The sequence below is a fragment of the Sminthopsis crassicaudata genome, chromosome 1 (assembly GCF_048593235.1).
Source record: "Sminthopsis crassicaudata isolate SCR6 chromosome 1, ASM4859323v1, whole genome shotgun sequence".
Taxonomy (NCBI): domain Eukaryota; kingdom Metazoa; phylum Chordata; class Mammalia; order Dasyuromorphia; family Dasyuridae; genus Sminthopsis; species Sminthopsis crassicaudata.
The window spans coordinates 408,752,156-408,769,295 of NC_133617.1; the positions used below are offsets into that span (position 1 = coordinate 408,752,156).

The following is a 17,140-nucleotide window of genomic DNA, read 5'->3' on the forward strand; positions in this document are numbered from 1 at the left end:
GAAAGAGGAGGATGTGTGAAATATTAAACTTTAAAGTATTTCGAGTATTCAAAAAACTTTATTTTTGTGCTTTAAGGGTTAATATTAATCTATCTGGAAAATTCACTTATATAAAATATGTACTTCTCCAAAGATGTCAGTTTAATGTTCCATTGTATGTTATTATAAATTCCAACATTTTTACCTTAAAATATGACCTAAATTAATTGTCTCTTTAGGGGATTTCCACTGATTAAAACCCGAGATTTACCTTGGCCAGTTCAGGTAATATGCTAATATTTATTATATTTCAATTTTGGGGATTGAGATTGATTAAATGATGAAAATGTAATATAATGATATTTTACCAAGAGTTTGGAAATGTTCTGAAATATGCTTTAATATTTGGTCATTTTAACCTTGCTTAAACAGTTTCCTGTGATTTTCTTTCAGGAATTGGATTTTCCTGTGAAAGTAACTGTGGAGACCCCATCCTGCTCAGAAACAGAAGAGTCAGAAGGCACTAATTTAGAACCTCTTCCTGAAAAAACTAGCCTAACACCATACAGAGTAAATGAAATAGAGGTATGAAACCATCATCTTTAAAGTTTGGATAGGTTTATTCCACTTAGTAGATTATATTTTCCAAAATTTCCACCATAATATGCTGAGCCCCTTCAGGAGGCCTTCCAGAGTTTTTTTTTTTTTTGTTTGTTTTTGTTTTTTTAATAAAGTTAGGATTATCATGTAAATTTAATTCATTGGATCTTCTCTGAAAATTAATTTGCTCACCAGGTATCTGATTTTTGTTGAGTTTAATTGTAGGATATCTATTTTTAAAAGAAAAAATACCCCTTTATCTCTGCCAGAAAGAATCATGAGTTTTCAATTGGTAATCTTGGCAATAAAGAATTAACACCAATCAAATATAATGCCCTTTAGATTTTAGCCTTGTAGTTCCTATGTTTGTAGGAGCAGTGAATTCTTCATTATATTACTTAAAACTGATTTATCATTTGGGGGCAGGTCAAAAACTAGATATATCCAAATTTTGAACATTTTAATGGGAATTTCTTTTGTGTATAGCTTGGACCTAGATAGCTATTGAAATCCCATATAATTCTCAAATTCTGTAATTTTTGGAGGTGATTGACCAAGTTTCTTAAAGACTATTCAAGTTGGAGTACAAGCTCTGACATAGTCGGCTGCTGAAAAGACTAAAATTTCTAATGACTACCCTAGCAAAAGATGGGTGGATGAAAGGAGTGACATTTATTAGGCACTTATTATGTATTGGTCCCTGTGCTAATAGAATGGAGGGGAGGGGGCAGCGTATCATCTTGATACAGGCAACCAGTAAAGATGGAATGGAGTGAACTCTGCTTTGATGGATAGAGTGAAAGTAGAATATCTGGGCCTTTTCATGACATGGAAGTTCTAGCCAAGATAGAGATTATTATGCCAGGTTCAGGGAACAGGCCAGAGGCTAATCACCATTAGACTGTTACTTGCTGATGAATTCTTTGACCATGACAACCCATGAAGAAAAGAAATACAAAATTGTAGTTTGTCCTGTGCCATCCTCTTTGATTCTAGAGATTAGGTGGCAGAGTTGTAAGAAAGGGACACAGAGGTTGCCAAAAACCATATAGTTTTTAGGTTATTTGTAAACATTAATTAGAGTACTAGACCTGAAGTCAGGAAGATTTGGGTTTAAATCCAACCTCAGACACTTCCTACTAGATTGACCCTGGGCAGGTCACAGTTTGTTTAACTGATAAACGAAGATGATAACAGCACCTATCTCTCAAGGTGAGGATAAAATGAAATAGTAATTGTAAATCCCCTAGTACCATACCTAGCATATAGTGGATGCTATAGATTTGTAAACTATTGGTAGTGGTGGTAATAGTAGTAATACTTTAAATGTGAGAACCTTTTTTTACAAGTGAACATACTACTGGAGGAACTGAATTTACTTTTGTTCCATGCAAAAGCAGAAACAAAAAAATGTCATGGATTGAATCATGGATTACAGATCTCTTTGAGAGGGAAATAAAATTTAGTGTAGTGGTTTCATTTGACATTGAAAAGCAACAGGAGACATCATTTTGTGGTACTTTTAGTTGTCTCATTAGCAATGCTCATGATAACTATTTGTAGAAAAACCACAATCCAAACAATTAGAGTAAATGTGCCAAAATGTATCACAGAAGTTGAAGAGAGAGAAATTCTAAGAGATGTAGATAAGATTTTCCAAATTAAATAAACATGGTTTCATACTTAAGTACTTTTAATGTAAAGGTAGGCTTGGGTAAAGAGAGAAGAAAATATGTTAGAAATAAGAGCCAGAGACTTGTAAATTTCATTGAAACCTCATGATTTAGTGATATATATATATATATGTGTGTATAAAAGTGTGTGTGTGTGTGTGTGTGTATTATATATATCATGAATTCATAAAGCTTCTGAATTCTAATTATGATAACTATTAGCAGGAGGTAGAGCTAAGATGTCTGAGTAGAGAGAATATTCAAGCCAAACTTTCAATATTCCCTTCCATACAACTTTAAAATAACAAATCAAATTCTGAAGCAGTATAGCCAACAGAAGGTCAGGATGAAACATTTTTTCCAATCCAAGTCAATTTAGGAGATTGGAAGGAGACTTCTGTGAAACTGGAGTAGGGGATAATCCAGAGCACATGTGGCAATAACAGATATGGACTTCAAAGATTATGAGAACAGTAGTAGCAACAGTTATGATAGCTCTCCCTTCCCAGCGATAGTCAACAGTTTGGACAATTGGTCAGAAAGAGATTATCAAGGACCCATGTATGGGCACTGGATGCAAGATTCTATAGTGCTTACCATCTTCATTGCCCATTATTCACTTCTGAATTGCAGTTCCAGGACATAGAGGAGTGCTTGTAGTCACAAGCAAGGATCCATTACAGTTTCAGGGCAAAGAGAGAGCAACAGCTTTGATCAGAGTTCCAAGGTAGAAAGAAGCATGTGGTCAAAAGGGAGTAGGGGATCTACTTGGTAAATATCAGAATACACACCAAAAGAGAAGTGACCACACCTCTTCCATCACATCGTCTTAGAATTACCAAAAAATTACAGACCCATTCTCCATCCCTACTCCAGAACTGAAAACAACATTGTGAAAAAGTCTGAAGCTTGGGACAGTGCACTCCTACTTCTCTTTCCCCAACCCCAAATAAACAGAGCCCAATTCTTAACAAAATTCAAACTCAAGAAATAGTCTGGGGAAAATGAGCAAACAACAGCAGAAGAACCTCACAATAAAAAGCTGCTATGGTGACAAGCTTAATTCACAAATTCAGAAGAAGACAGTTATGAAAAGACATCTACAAGTTAAATGGACACAAACTCAACAAGACTTCCCAGAACTAAAAGAGAAAAAATTATGATAAACACCAAATAACAAAAAATGTTGAAAAAATAAAATTGGTTATATTTTGACAGAAAATTACTCTTTAAGGCAGAAATTGTATCTGAATCATCTTTCTTTATTGACTGGATAGAAAAAAAAGATCAAAATTAGTATAAAGTTAAAAGAAAGAATAGGAATGGGGAAAAGTAGAGAACACAATTAAAACAATTAGAACAAATGATTGAAGATGAAGATTAGAAAATAAAACTACCTTAATTATGAAGTCCAAAGAACCTAAAAACCACCTTTAGCAACAAACACTTGACCTGCATGCCAAATAGAAAGATTTGATTGACAAACAAAACATTTTAGAGAATAAAGTAATTTACTGGTGGAGAAGGACAGTGGAGAATTTAAGAATAATTTTGCTTAATAAAACAGGGAGAAAGAGTGGAAGGGAAAAAAAAGTTACCTGGATAAGAAGTCATCCTATTATAAGATGTTAAGGTAAAACTGTGAGTTAGAGAAAGAAAAGCCAGTTACGTAGAAAAAAGATTCACAAAGGTTTTTATACTCTTCTCACCATGTGAAACTACTTTTTGGACTCTTAACATGAGTTAACAGTCTAGATGTGCAATGGAAATGTTATTTAAGAAATGTAGATAAAAATGTATAGCAGAGAGTTTGCTACATGAAGTTGGGAGGAAAAAATTCCGGCCGTCTTAAACAAAAGAATGCTCATGACTATTAAGGCATATTCCCATGTTATTAGTTATATAAAATTTGTAAAAGACTCATCTATTCATACAATGAGGCTCTCTCTTTGATGAGCTTATTCATATGGGAACAGGCTAGTTTTTGCAAGTGGCATTTCACAGGCTATTATCTCACACATGAGTAAAGAATGTAAAGAATCCAAGATCCTGATGTGCATTTTTTGTTAAGTACAAAAAAAGCAATTTATTCAGTAAAACAAAAGACCATCCAACCCAAGTCACTTAACCTACCTGTGCCTCAGTTTTCTTGTTTATAAAATGTAGAAGTTTGTCAGGGTGACCTTTGAGAGTCCTGTGAATCTATGTCTCTTAATGACTTCTCTAAAATGTCTCACCTGAATTTGTTAGGGGAGAGCATTAAAGATTAGTTAAAGGTTACTTAAAAGCTGTAACAGAGAGAACTATGGTAAGATTCTGATCTTTAATATCAAGCAGAAGCAAGGTATGGTAGACTTAAAGTTAAAGGGAACTCTTCTAGAAGTAAAGTGTTCAGATGCTAGTATTTGTTGATAATGTTTTGCTAGATGATCCAATAATCCCTCTAGGATTTGGCCCAATAAAGAAAAAAAACAACAACAACCTATTCTTCAAATTATGCTATGGGATTGAGTGATTAGCTTGTAGATCTCCTTTGATCTATGTTGTTACTGTCTTTTACAGCTATTACAAATAGGCAAATTGAGCCCACAACTAAAAAGATAATGTGGTAAATAAAAGAAGTGATAGGATAAATGAAGTGCTATGTTACACAGTAGGATCATGAACTCAGGAATTCATTATCTCTAAAATTTGTACTGAATGAAAATTTAAATTGATTGAAGTTTATTTTAGTGTCTAGTAAGTATTATATTCCTAAACTGGAAAATTACATTAGTCCTAAGGTTTTTTGAGTTATAACTTGAAAACCAGTTGTTAAACACTCTGTGGGTTTTTCTTTTTGATTACAAATTATTAAGTTATTTGTATGAGAAATAATATTTAAGTGCAAAAATGAAAATTGAAAACATTTTAACCTTCTTGTATAAGTTTAAGTGCTTTCCATAATTGGAAATGAAATCTGCATAATTTTTCCTTGACTATTTTCTGAGTTTGTTTCAGTGATAGCTAAAGAATCCAATTGCATTCATTTCTACATGCCATAAGAATACATGATATATAGAAATTTAAATTTAACCAGTAGATAACAGAGGCCATCATATATACTTTTTAATTTTACAAAAAGAATTCACTTCAAAATTTGCAAAACTGGCAGTTAAGTATTTCATAGATGAATAACTTCAGTAGGTAGGGTAAAAAAAAAGAAACTAAAATAGTAAGAGCTACTGATAATTGACAATAAAAATATGCAAGATATCTGAAATTATAATGGCAGACATTTGATTTCTAATATAGGGATTTACATTTTAAGAACTACTACATGTTTAGGTGTACTGGAAATAGTCTGAATAAAAATCCTGCATTTACTCAGTATTGTCCCTGTTATTAAAATATAACGAAGCACTTTAATGGTAAATAAGACAGACTTTCTGTTGTTGACATCAAGTTAACAATCTTATTATAAGAGAAAGTAATTAAATGATAATTTCTTAAATATTTGTGAAGTTGATTTAAGGAATTGTAGAGAATATTATACATTTTTATTTTCTTAACAAATTTAGTCTCAAAGTTTACATCAGAAATTGATTTCCAATCTTTTCTATAAGAAACGAGTTTTCATAAAGCCAAAAATTATTTGGTTCCCTTTTTAAAATAAAATCAGCCATTTCTTTAAGATTTTCAATGCCAAGTAAATTTTATTTCTTGATTAGAATCTAACAAAGCTCAAGAACTGAAATAAATTTCTGAAATGTTAGGCAAAATGTTAGGCAAAAGTGTAAAAAAATGTAAAGACAACACTGATTGGTCCCCGCCCCCCCCCTTTCAAAAATAGAGCTAAATTTCAGAATTGTCTTCCCACCTTTGTGGTTAAATTTAATCCTTCGATTGCTACAGTGGATTGAAACAATGAATTTTTCTTTTTTTTAATAGTGAATGAGTATTCCGTGTTAGAAAATGTGTGTTCCCAGATAAATGATGTAATTAAAGGAAGTTGTGGCCAAATTGTAACCAGTGTCCTTGAGATTATTTACATTTACTGAAATAAAGTTAATATAGGACAAGCAAAATCATTCTGAAATGTATTTATGAAGTACTATTCAAAGCAATAAAATTATTAAACAAAAGCTAAAATAGTTTTCAGAATGCTTTAACAATATTTTATTCATACACACACACACACACACACACACATACAGATATTTTCTTCAAACTATCCACATAATATAGTATGTGCTAAATATCCAGATTTTGGCATTATGTAGAAAAATAGATGAAAAATTAACTGGGTTTTTGTACTTCTTGTCAGGATATTGTTTATAATTTTGTAAACCTGGTCTTTGTTATGAATAATATCAGAAAACTTTACAATCCATGTGAAATTGAGTAATGTAGGACATTAAAAAACTGTACTTAATAGTATATAATAGAGGTAGTTCTTTCTTTTCAAGGATCAGAATTGAACAGTATTTGTTGTTGTACATGGTTAGTTAGGGTCTGTTTTGGTGCATAGATTTTGTTAATAACAGCAAGATTATAAAGTTAAATAATTTTTGTGGCTTGTAACAACAGTTTGTACTTTTACCCTCTCTGCTCCCTTACATCTCTCTGCCTTCCCACCCAAGTATCTCATTAATCTCAAAGGTGAAATAGTTTAAAAAAAAAAAAATCTGTGCAGATTCATCATTCTGACTAAAAAAATATTACAAAGCATATATATTACTGATCACAATCACAGATTCTCAGAGATCTTGAAGGCTTCTAGCACAAGCTGTACCTGAACAAAAATCCTATTTATCACATTGCCAACCAGGGGTTATTCTCTTGAAATCCTAGGGTAACCAAAACCTGGAGCTGCTCGTTTTTTTGTGAAATGCTTTAAATGGTTAGGAAGTTGTAATGTATTTGTTGTTGTTGTTTAAACATCAAGCCTAAATTTGCTTCTTTGCAATTTGTTCCTATTACTTTTAGTTCTCTCCCCTATGGACAAGCAGAACAAAATCCAAATCCTTTTTCATATAGCAGACTTTAAAATAGATAATATGAAATATAAAGAAAAGAATCCAGATAGTAGTTTTAGACGTATTCTAGACTTGGGGAGAGTGGGTTTTAATGAGTTATAAGGAAAAAATAGGATTCTATGGTTTAAGATCCTGCAGAGAAAAACAGCTCAAAAAGGATGAAGTGTTCCTCATGAAATTCTGACAACATAGATCCAATTCGAACTAAAAGTAGAAATTAGCTATAGTCTCTTCTGGACTCAACCAAAATGGTCTTTTTGTTCCTCACTCACTCATGACTCTCCTTTTTCCTTCTTTCTCTCTATTTGACTATTCTGTGCTTGAAATGTGCTGCCTTCTTAATCCCATTTCATAGTCTCTTCCTTTGACAGGTACTGTCTTCTACATGGAATTACTTGACTCTTCCTCTATTGGTAGTGCCTTCCTTTCCAAACTACCTTGTATTTATAATGTATAAAACTACTCTATGTTTACTATTACTTAAATCCATTCTGTATACTTTATGTTCTAGCCAACTTGAGTGATTAGTCTATCAGTTGATAAATATTTATTGAATGTGGTAAGAACCAGGAATACAAAAAAGAAAAAGTCCCTGATCTCAGGGAGCTAACAATCTAATGGAGAAAGACAACATACAAAAAGAAGCTGAAAGGCAAGGGAAGGTATCTGATGCAGGGGGACTTGAAGAGTATAGCCCTAGGTACCCTGCTTAAAGGGAAATTCTGAAGGAGCCATGCAATCAAAGGGAGTATCCAGAGGATAGGGCTTCTGAGGAGGTATGAGTTCCTGGGGAAAGTAGTCTTACAGGATGATAAAGTTCATGGAGTGTGATGTTAAAAGTCTAGAGAAGAATGACTGGGACACTTGGTCAACAGACTGTTCTCATTTATTATTCCTTGGTGTCATTTTTCCCTGTGCCTGAAATGAATAAGGTCCAGCTCTGCAAAGATAAATAAGTGAAAAAGTGTTTTTTTAGTTCTTAACTCTGGGTAAGTTCTGTTGTGTGTTCTGGGAACATGCTTGTAAAAAAAAAGGAGGGGGAAGACAAACCTCGTCCATGAACTCTGTCAGATTTTTTTGATGATAAGGGTAGAGTGTAACAGGGAGGAAAGGAACATATGGTGAGGCAATATGATAAGTGTTTTGAAAGGAAGCTTTTAGTGAGACAAGACTGGCCGTTTTCCTGAAGGATAATAGTCCCATGGATAAAGATCACTCAGGAAGAAGGCCCAGGGTGGAAAGGAGGATGGAAATACTGTTGAGAAAATGGTGGAAGAGTCAGAACACACTCTGATTCTAAGATTTCTCAGAGTACAATATGGTATGTTACAAAATTTGATGTCGAGGAGAAGAATATACAGGGTAGATTGTTCAAGTTACTTCAGTAGACTGAGACTTGAACATAGAATTTGAACAGTAGAGAGAGGGGAATAGATTGTAAGTAATGGGAACATTTCAAGGAGTTAAAATTTAAAATATATGTATTCTGAACTAAAATATTCCCTACTTTTATATACACAATGGTATGCAAAATTATGGAATTATATAAATGTCCATTTCATCCCACTTATTTTTTTATTTTAATAATATATGGTATTCTTTCTATTCTTTCAAAACTCCTATTTGTGTTTCCTTCTGAATTTCCTTTTTTTTTTTTTTTAAATTGTCATAGATAGACCTTTAAAACTGTTAGAATGCTCTCTGTTTGGTATCAGTATTGCTTACCTTCTCTTTCTTATAACCATCCCCACTCAATTAACAAAGTGCAAGAAAAGAGAGGGAAAAAACTTCTTATAACAAATAAGCAAAAGTCAAACAAAAAGAAGCTTCAAAGTAGCCATGTCTCAAAAGGTGTTTCCTTACCTTGTATTCATTACTTCTCTACAAAGAGATGAGTGACTTACCTTATTATAGCTCCCCCCACTTTGGGGGGGAGAGGGAAAGGGAATTGGGTTAAGTGACTTGTCCATAGTTACACAGCTAGGAAGTGTTAAGTGTATTAGACTAGATTTTAACTCGGGTCCTCTCTGACTCTAGGACCGATGCTCTATCCACTTCGCCTTGTAGCTAGCTACTCCTTGTCATTTTTTGTTTATTAAATCAACATTCTTAAACTTAAAAAAAAAAATTTTTAAATTTTTTTTACAAATTATCCTTCAGATTCTATTTATTTCACTATCAGTTGATATTACCCAGAATTCTTTGCAATTTTCTCTTTCATCATTTCTTATAGCACAGCAAAATTAGATCACATTCATGTAACACAATTTGATCAGCTATTCATTCCCATCTAAGGCATTACCTTAGATGCTAGCTCACTCCATTATAGACTGATTGGACTGAAACAGAACAAAAGGTCTACATGGATTAGAGAGGTCATTGGGTCATAGATGAAGAGCTAGAAGGAACCTGAGAGGTCATCCAGTCCAACCTTTGTATTTTGCAAATGAAGAAATTGAGGCCCAGTGAAGTTAAATAACTTCTTTAAGATCACACTAGTAGTGAGTCAGAGATAGAATTTGAATTGGTATCTTTTAACTCTAAATCTTGAGTTTATGTTGTACTTCTTTTCCCCCAATCACCTTGGTTTAAGAAAACCCTTTTTATGTGGTAAAGTGCATTTGAAGTACTAGTCGTGCTTTTTGCATTTCCAGAGAGAGTTACATTTCCTCCTCAACCCCAAAGAGGATTAGATGGAATCAAGGGTTTGGAGGGAGATGAAAAATCACTGACCAGAGTCTTGAATATTAAAGTATCTGAATAAAAAATTAGACAAGAATTTTAAAAATTTTTGAAAAATACAATTGAATTTCCCCCACCAAAATAGCACTACCGCATCATTCCTAAATGATTTATAATACTATAAATAGCTGAGAATTCTCTCTTCTTCCCTCTACCTCCTGTCCTATCATTCAGATGTCTTCTGCCACTATCCTCTTTCAACCTTCCTCTCACTTGATAAAGTGGCCTGCGAAGACTAAAAACTCCCCTACTTGTTCATGTGATTCCATTACTCCCTCTGCCATTCTTACTTTTTCATTTATTTTCAAACTCCCTCTTCCTACTGGCTCATTTTCTGTTGCCTATAAACATGTCCAAGTGTCTTCTATCATGGGGGGAAGTGGGGAGAAGCCCCTTCTACCTTCCTAGCTTTGATTCTATATGCAGAAAGACTACAGTCTACAGTCGTTCAGTCTACAGACTCTTCTTTCCTTCCTCTTGCTTTCTTCATCCCTTACAGTTTGGCCCCTGACTTTATCATGACATTGAAACTGCTGTTTCCAGAATTACCAGTGATTTCTTTAGTTGCCGAATCAGTGACTTTTCTTGGTTCTCTCCTTGACCTTTGCAACTTTTGACCTTTGATCACTTTTTCTTCCTTGATATTCCTTTTTATCAAGTTTGTAGGACTTATTGTCTCTTCTAAAAGACCATTTTTCCCTATTTTCTTTACTGGATCCTCCTCTAGAACATGCCCTCTAACGACATAGGTGCCCCTTGGGGTTTTGTCTGAGATCTTTTCTCTCCTTTGTACTATTTCATTTGGTGATCTCATAAGCTCCCATGGATTTAATGCTAATGGTTCTCAAATCTACTTACATTACCCCAAACACTCTGCTGACCTCCAATTTTGTATCTCTGACTGCCTTTCGTCTCATACTGGGTGTCCAGTAGACATCTTAGATATATCCAAAAATCCAAAACAATTCATATCTTTCTCCTCTCCCCTTCCCTTCCATATTCATATCTTCCCTGTTACTGTAGAGGGAAACATCATTCTTCTTAAATCCTCAGGCTTACAACCTAGAAATCATTACAAGATAGTATTATGTTATTTCTTCTGTACCTTCAATATTTTTTCGCGTATTTCTGTACACCATATTGGTGCTTAATGAATAAAGAAGGCCAAATTAAGTACAGAAGTAACCGCTTTTTACCATATAGACTAATTAATGAACTATGTACATGAGTTCAGCATTGATGTTAATAGGGAGCAGCCAATTTTCAAATGCACTAACTTCATTCTGAAGTCTAATTATCTCAGCTCAAACACAAATCACAAAAACACCAATTTTTTAAAAAAAATTCTACCTCAGTTACTCATTTGTCCTCACAAATTTTCACCTTTCCCATACCCAATCTATTGCCAAAGTCTATGGATTTTACTTTTGCAAAATTTCTTGATGATGCTGCTTCTCCTCTGACATGGACACTACTTCTGTGCAGGCTCTCCTCACCTCATACCTGGATTATTGCAATAGTCTGCTGATGAGTCTACCTGCTTCAAGTCTCTTCCCATTCAGCCAATAAAGGGATATTCCTAAAATGTAGGTATGGTCATGTCACACACACACACACACTCACCTCATTAAAATTCTAGTGACCTTTGTTACCTCCAAGAGCTAACACAGAATCCTCTGTTTGGCATTCAGAACTTTTTATTGTTGAACTCCTTTCTACCTTTCCATTCTTCTTGCATCTTACTCCTTGACACACATTTTTCCATTCAGTGACATAACTCTTTGGCTTTCCCAAAAATCCTCCATCTCTATCCAGCATTCTTGGAATGCTTCCCTTCCTCTGCTCCTACAACTGACCTCTCTGAACGTATTTATTTACATGATTTTTCTCCTATTATGTTGAAAATTCTTTGAGGAAAGATTCTATCTTTTGCCTTCTTTTTGTATCCCCAGTGTTTAGCTTAGAGCCTAGAAAATATAGGTGCTTTATTAATATTTATTGATTGACTTGACTATTAAGATTCCATTGTCATTGGAATATCAGATATTTACTTAATGAATCAAGATAACATATATCAAAGTAGAACTAAATTATATTTTTTTCTTGAATTTCATGATGAGTATTACCTGAAAAAATTGTTTTATTTTAGCAGAGGACTCAGGGAATAAATGCTTTTTTAAAATGCCTGCTATGTAAGTGCACTTTATAATTATTATTTCATTTAATCCTCACAACCTGGGAGATTGGTGCTATTACTATCCCTATTTTACAGTTGAGAAACTGAGGCAAAGAGGTTAACGTAGTAGTGAGTACCTGAGGTCAGATTTGAACTCAGGTCTTCCTGACACCAAGCCCAGCACTCTGCATACTGTGATGCTACCAGCTAGCTCATTCATGTGGAAGCTTTTTCAGATGCGCTCTTTTGCTATCTTAATGCACTATATCGAGTATTATTCAGTCTTCCATGAGATGAGATAAGATTTTCTCTCTTTCCAAAGAGAAAATGAAATGAAACTTCACCCTATTTTAATATTACTTGGAAGTGACTTAATTATTATGATAATGGTACCAGATCTGTCACTACTTAGATATGTAATCTGCTTTAAAAAAACTTAATTCCTCTGAACACAAGTTTATTTGTCTTTCAATTAACAGATTGGATTAGATGACCTGTAAGAGACCTTGCACTTTAAAATTCAGTTTTTGGAACTGATTGAAACTTTAAAGATAATTTGTCAAATCCTCTCATAAATTTACACATGAAGAAGTTGAAGTACAGAAAATCTGTGACTAAGAATTTCTTTGTAGGCCTTTCTTAAGTGTAATAATTTTGCTGGTTTTCCACAGGAGAAGTTGGAAGAGTGTCTAGAGCAGTTAAAAGCAGAAAGGATGATGAGAGTCAAGGCTGACAAACGAGTAACTGAGGTAAAATTAAAAATAATTTGTGTTTTTGTTATTCATGTTTGAGCTGAAATAATTAGACTTCAGAATGAAGTTAAGTTAGTGCATTTGAAAATTAGTTGCTCTCAACATTAATGTTGAATTCATGGTATATAGTCCATTAATTAGTCTATAGAGTAAAAAGCTTTGTTACTTCTGTGCTTTATTTGGCAGTCTTTACTCATTAAGCACCAATATGGTATACAGAAATATGTGAAGAAACATAGAGGGTACAGAAGAAACAATTTAATACTATCTTGGGGTGCTTTAAATTTGTATAGGAAGATGTAAGACCATTTAGAGTATTAAAGCAAATATAGTAAAGAGGAGATGGTATTTATGGCCATAGGAAATATAAAACAATAGAGTGACTCAGGTGCCTCAGAGTTAGGAAAGGCTTTTTGAAGGTGAAACCTGACCTTGTGGGAAATCTTCGAAAGGTATTCGTTTAGTAGAAGCAGTTTAGCTACAGAAGCAAAGTAGAAAGGGTAACATGAGCCAGGGCAGAGAAGAAAAAAAGGAAACAGCAATCTGATGGGAGAACATGGGAGAGGAAAAAGTGGTGTGGTGTATCAGTGGCAGGTTTGCCAGACTGATGGAGAATCTTGAACACAAGGCCAAAAATTTGGCATAGAATTCAACAAGCAACAGAGAGAAACTTCAGAAATTAATCCTATAATTACCTGTTAGTTTGAACTTTTGCTTATTTTTCTGGAATCAGACTTCTAATTTAATTTCCTAATTGACAGAATGTTTTAGCCATTTTCTAATAAAGGAACATAAACATTTTCTGGAAATCTGTACGAATTGAACCAATTATTACCTAGCCAGTTTTCTGAAACTATCTAAATTACAGAAGTGATTTTACTGGAAACTCCTAAACTACTTTGAGAGAGATGTGTTCTTCTTTGTGTTAAAAATAAATATTTAATAAGTAAAAAATGAATCTTGGTTTTCTTGCTTTTACCCCAAGATTATGGGAAATGAATCTGTTTTCACAGTTGGACTTGATGAAATATAACCACAAGTTTCTTATTCCTTTTTTCATTTAAATTTTGCTTCTTATTAACAGTGAGTAAACATTATATTCTTTCCTAGCTGGAACTTGAAAATTCCCAGTTGCGAAATATAAATTTCTCTCTATCTGAGGCTCTTCATGCACAGTCCCTGGCAACCATGATTTTGGAAGATGATGGTGTTTTGGGCAGTATCGAGACATCTTTCCAAAAGTTCCATGCATTTTTGGATCTCCTTAAAGATGCTGGGTAGGTTAAATGCTGTTTCTTCCCTTGTCTTAACTTTCATTTTCAAAATTTAGCTTAGGCAACTTTTATTACCTAAGCAAAGTTCAATATCCAAATAATTGTAATTATAATTAACATTTTTCCACTGATATGTGGAAAAACTCTGTCAAATTGAAAATCATATGCGATTACACGAATGCACAATAGTTAATTTATATTTCTAAAGGGTTAGATAGAAAATACATTTATGCAAGAGTAACCCCATGAGAGCAGTAGCTGACAGATGTGAGATCAAAGAATAGCAAATAAAGTTAATAGCTATTCAACAGGGGCAGCTAGGTGGTAAAGGTGGACCTGAGTTCAAATTTGGTCTCAGACACTTAACACTTCCTAGCTGTGTGACCTTGGGCAAGTCACTTAACCCCAGCTTCCGGGAAGGGGGGGGGGGGGAATAGCTATTCAACAGTAGTTTATTAGGAGACTCTTTTTAAAATTTGGACAAAAATCCAAGAAAGTACACAAAGATAGCTTATTATGAATTAGATAGAAAAAGGATCTCATTTTGAGGCCAAATTTGAGACTTTATTTTCATCTGTTTCTTTGCTCTGATCTTAGATATATTTATATGCATCTATAATAACCATTTATTGCTTTTCCTACTTAATCTCTATTCTAGACTTGGGCAACTAGCCACAGTAGCTGGTATAAGTCAGTCGGATTTTGATTTCCTAGATCAGTCCCAGATGAACACTGCAATTAATGCTATACTTATGGAAGAAAAGAAAGGAATTGAAGAAAGCCAAGAACCTGGTCAGAATACCCCAGGACAAATGCAGAGCATCCAAGTAAGTGAAGGTTGGCTAAGATCAGGCACACCATCTTTTCTATTTCATTTTGGTGTCATCTATCTTAATATAATAAAGAATCTCTTAATTTCATCATTTAGGATATCATTAAGAATATCTGTTCAGTAATGTTGCAAGGGCTACCTTAGTGTTTAGTTTGTTTGTACATTATAAACAATGAAATATTATTAAAATTATGTTAATATCCATTATTCATTTCTTCATGTTATTTTTAATAGGTAGAATGGAAAGATACAGTGGAGAGAGTGCTGGATTAGAAGTGGATTAAGATTCATGTTCCCGAGTTCAAATCTGGCCATAGAAACTTACTAGCTGTGTAATCCTGGGTAAGTCACTTAACTCTGTTTGATTCATTTTACTCATCTGTAAAGTGGGCAGGAGAAGGAAGTAGCAAATCACTCCAATATCTTTGCTGAGAACACCCTGAAAAATGACTGAACGACAATAATAACATTATTATTATTATTATTATCATTATTATTATGTAGACTATAATCAGACTGTAAATTAATATATTAATATTGGCTAATATGTCTAGTCAGCTAGTCAAATCAACAAACATTTTTAGGTGCCTATTATGTGACATGCACCATGCTTAGATCTTAGAATGTAAAGAAAGGCAAAAAAAACCAGTTTGTTCTCAAGGAGTTTGCAGTATAATGAAGGAAACAATGTATAAGCAACTATGTACAAGCAGGATACAGAATAAATGGGAGATACTTGAGCGAAGGCACTAATATTAATGTAAAAAGGACTGGGAAATTTTTCTTGCATAAGATTGGAGTTTAGTTGAGACTTGAATGAAGTCAGTGAAGCTAGGAAGAAGGTAGACATGAGTAGGGAGAGAATTCCTGGAGCAGGGGATACCCAGTGAAAACAATGAAGTTTTTATGAAAATGAAGTCTTATGTGAGGAATAATAAGGAAGTCAGGGTCTCATGGAGGGGCAGAATGGGGAGAAGGGAGGTGTTGTTAAAGATGAAAAGAGTACTGAGAAGAATAGGACTTCTCAAACAAAAATTTTACATTTGATCCTAGTGGCCATAGGGAGCCACTGGAGTTGATTAAATGGGGGTGACACTAGTAAATGTACACTTTAGAAAGATCATTTTAATAATCAATGTGGGGGGTAAATAGGCCTAAGAAGAATTTTAAGGCAGGGAAATAAACCAACAAACTATTGTAATAGTCTAGGTGTGAGGTAATGAGGATGGGGACCAGGGTGATGGCAAGGTTGGAGGAGGAAAAAAAGGGTGAGTAAAGATAAGGATAGATATTAGAAAAGCAGAAATGAATAAGTTAGAAAGATTTAGCAACTGACTGGATATTGGGAGTAGAAGATGATATATGAGTTGATGACCCTAGAATCTTAAAACTAGAAAATATGAAACTTAATATAGTGTTTTATATTTATGAACTGCTTTTATTGTTTCCTACAATGTAATAAGATGTAGGTAATACAGTTATTATTCTCATTTTATAAATGGGTAAAACAATGTTCAAACTGAAAGGGGTCATTTGTTTTGAAATAGAAATCCTAAGAAGGTTACAACTTACCTATAGTTATGTGTTCTTCAATCATTTCAGTCATTTTCTACTCTTGGTGACCCCTTTTGTGGTTTTCTTGGCAAAGATAATGGAATGGTTTGCCATTTTTTCTTCCAACTCATTTATAGATGAGGAAACTGAGGCAAACAGGGTTAAGTGACATGCCCAGGGTCACACAGCTAGTATGTGTCAGAGGCCAGATTTTACTTCAGGAAACTGAGTCTTCCTGACTTCAGGTTCACCTGTAGATAAGATAAGATAAGAATCTACTGTGTCACCTAGTTGCCCCTCTAAAGTTACATAGCAACTAGTTAAACCTGAACTAGAATTCAGATAACTTAACACATCTAGGTAGTATTCTTTCTACTGTATTGCTAGTTTAAGAAGAGGGTTTGGGGTTTTGTTTTGTTTTTTAATTAAAGCTTTTTATTTACGAAGCAATATGCGTGGGTAATTTTTCAACATTGAAACTTGAAAAATCTTTTGTTTCAAATTTTCCCCTTCTTCCCCCCACCCCCTCCCCTAGCTAGC

The 17,140-nt window shown here is 33.9% G+C and overlaps 1 protein-coding gene across 4 annotated transcripts in view; it reads left to right on the forward strand.

Annotated features, from left to right (window-relative positions):
• Positions 1-17,140, forward strand: part of CEP78 (centrosomal protein 78) — a 47,066-nt gene that overhangs the window by 16,578 nt on the left and 13,348 nt on the right. For all 4 annotated transcript variants that reach the window (XM_074280111.1, XM_074280108.1, XM_074280110.1 and 1 more), the window contains 5 exons: positions 219-264; positions 433-564; positions 12,860-12,937; positions 14,051-14,217; positions 14,873-15,041. In XM_074280111.1, coding sequence (XP_074136212.1) covers positions 219-264; positions 433-564; positions 12,860-12,937; positions 14,051-14,217; positions 14,873-15,041 — 592 coding nt within the window. The remainder of the gene's footprint in view (positions 1-218; positions 265-432; positions 565-12,859; positions 12,938-14,050; positions 14,218-14,872; positions 15,042-17,140) is intronic.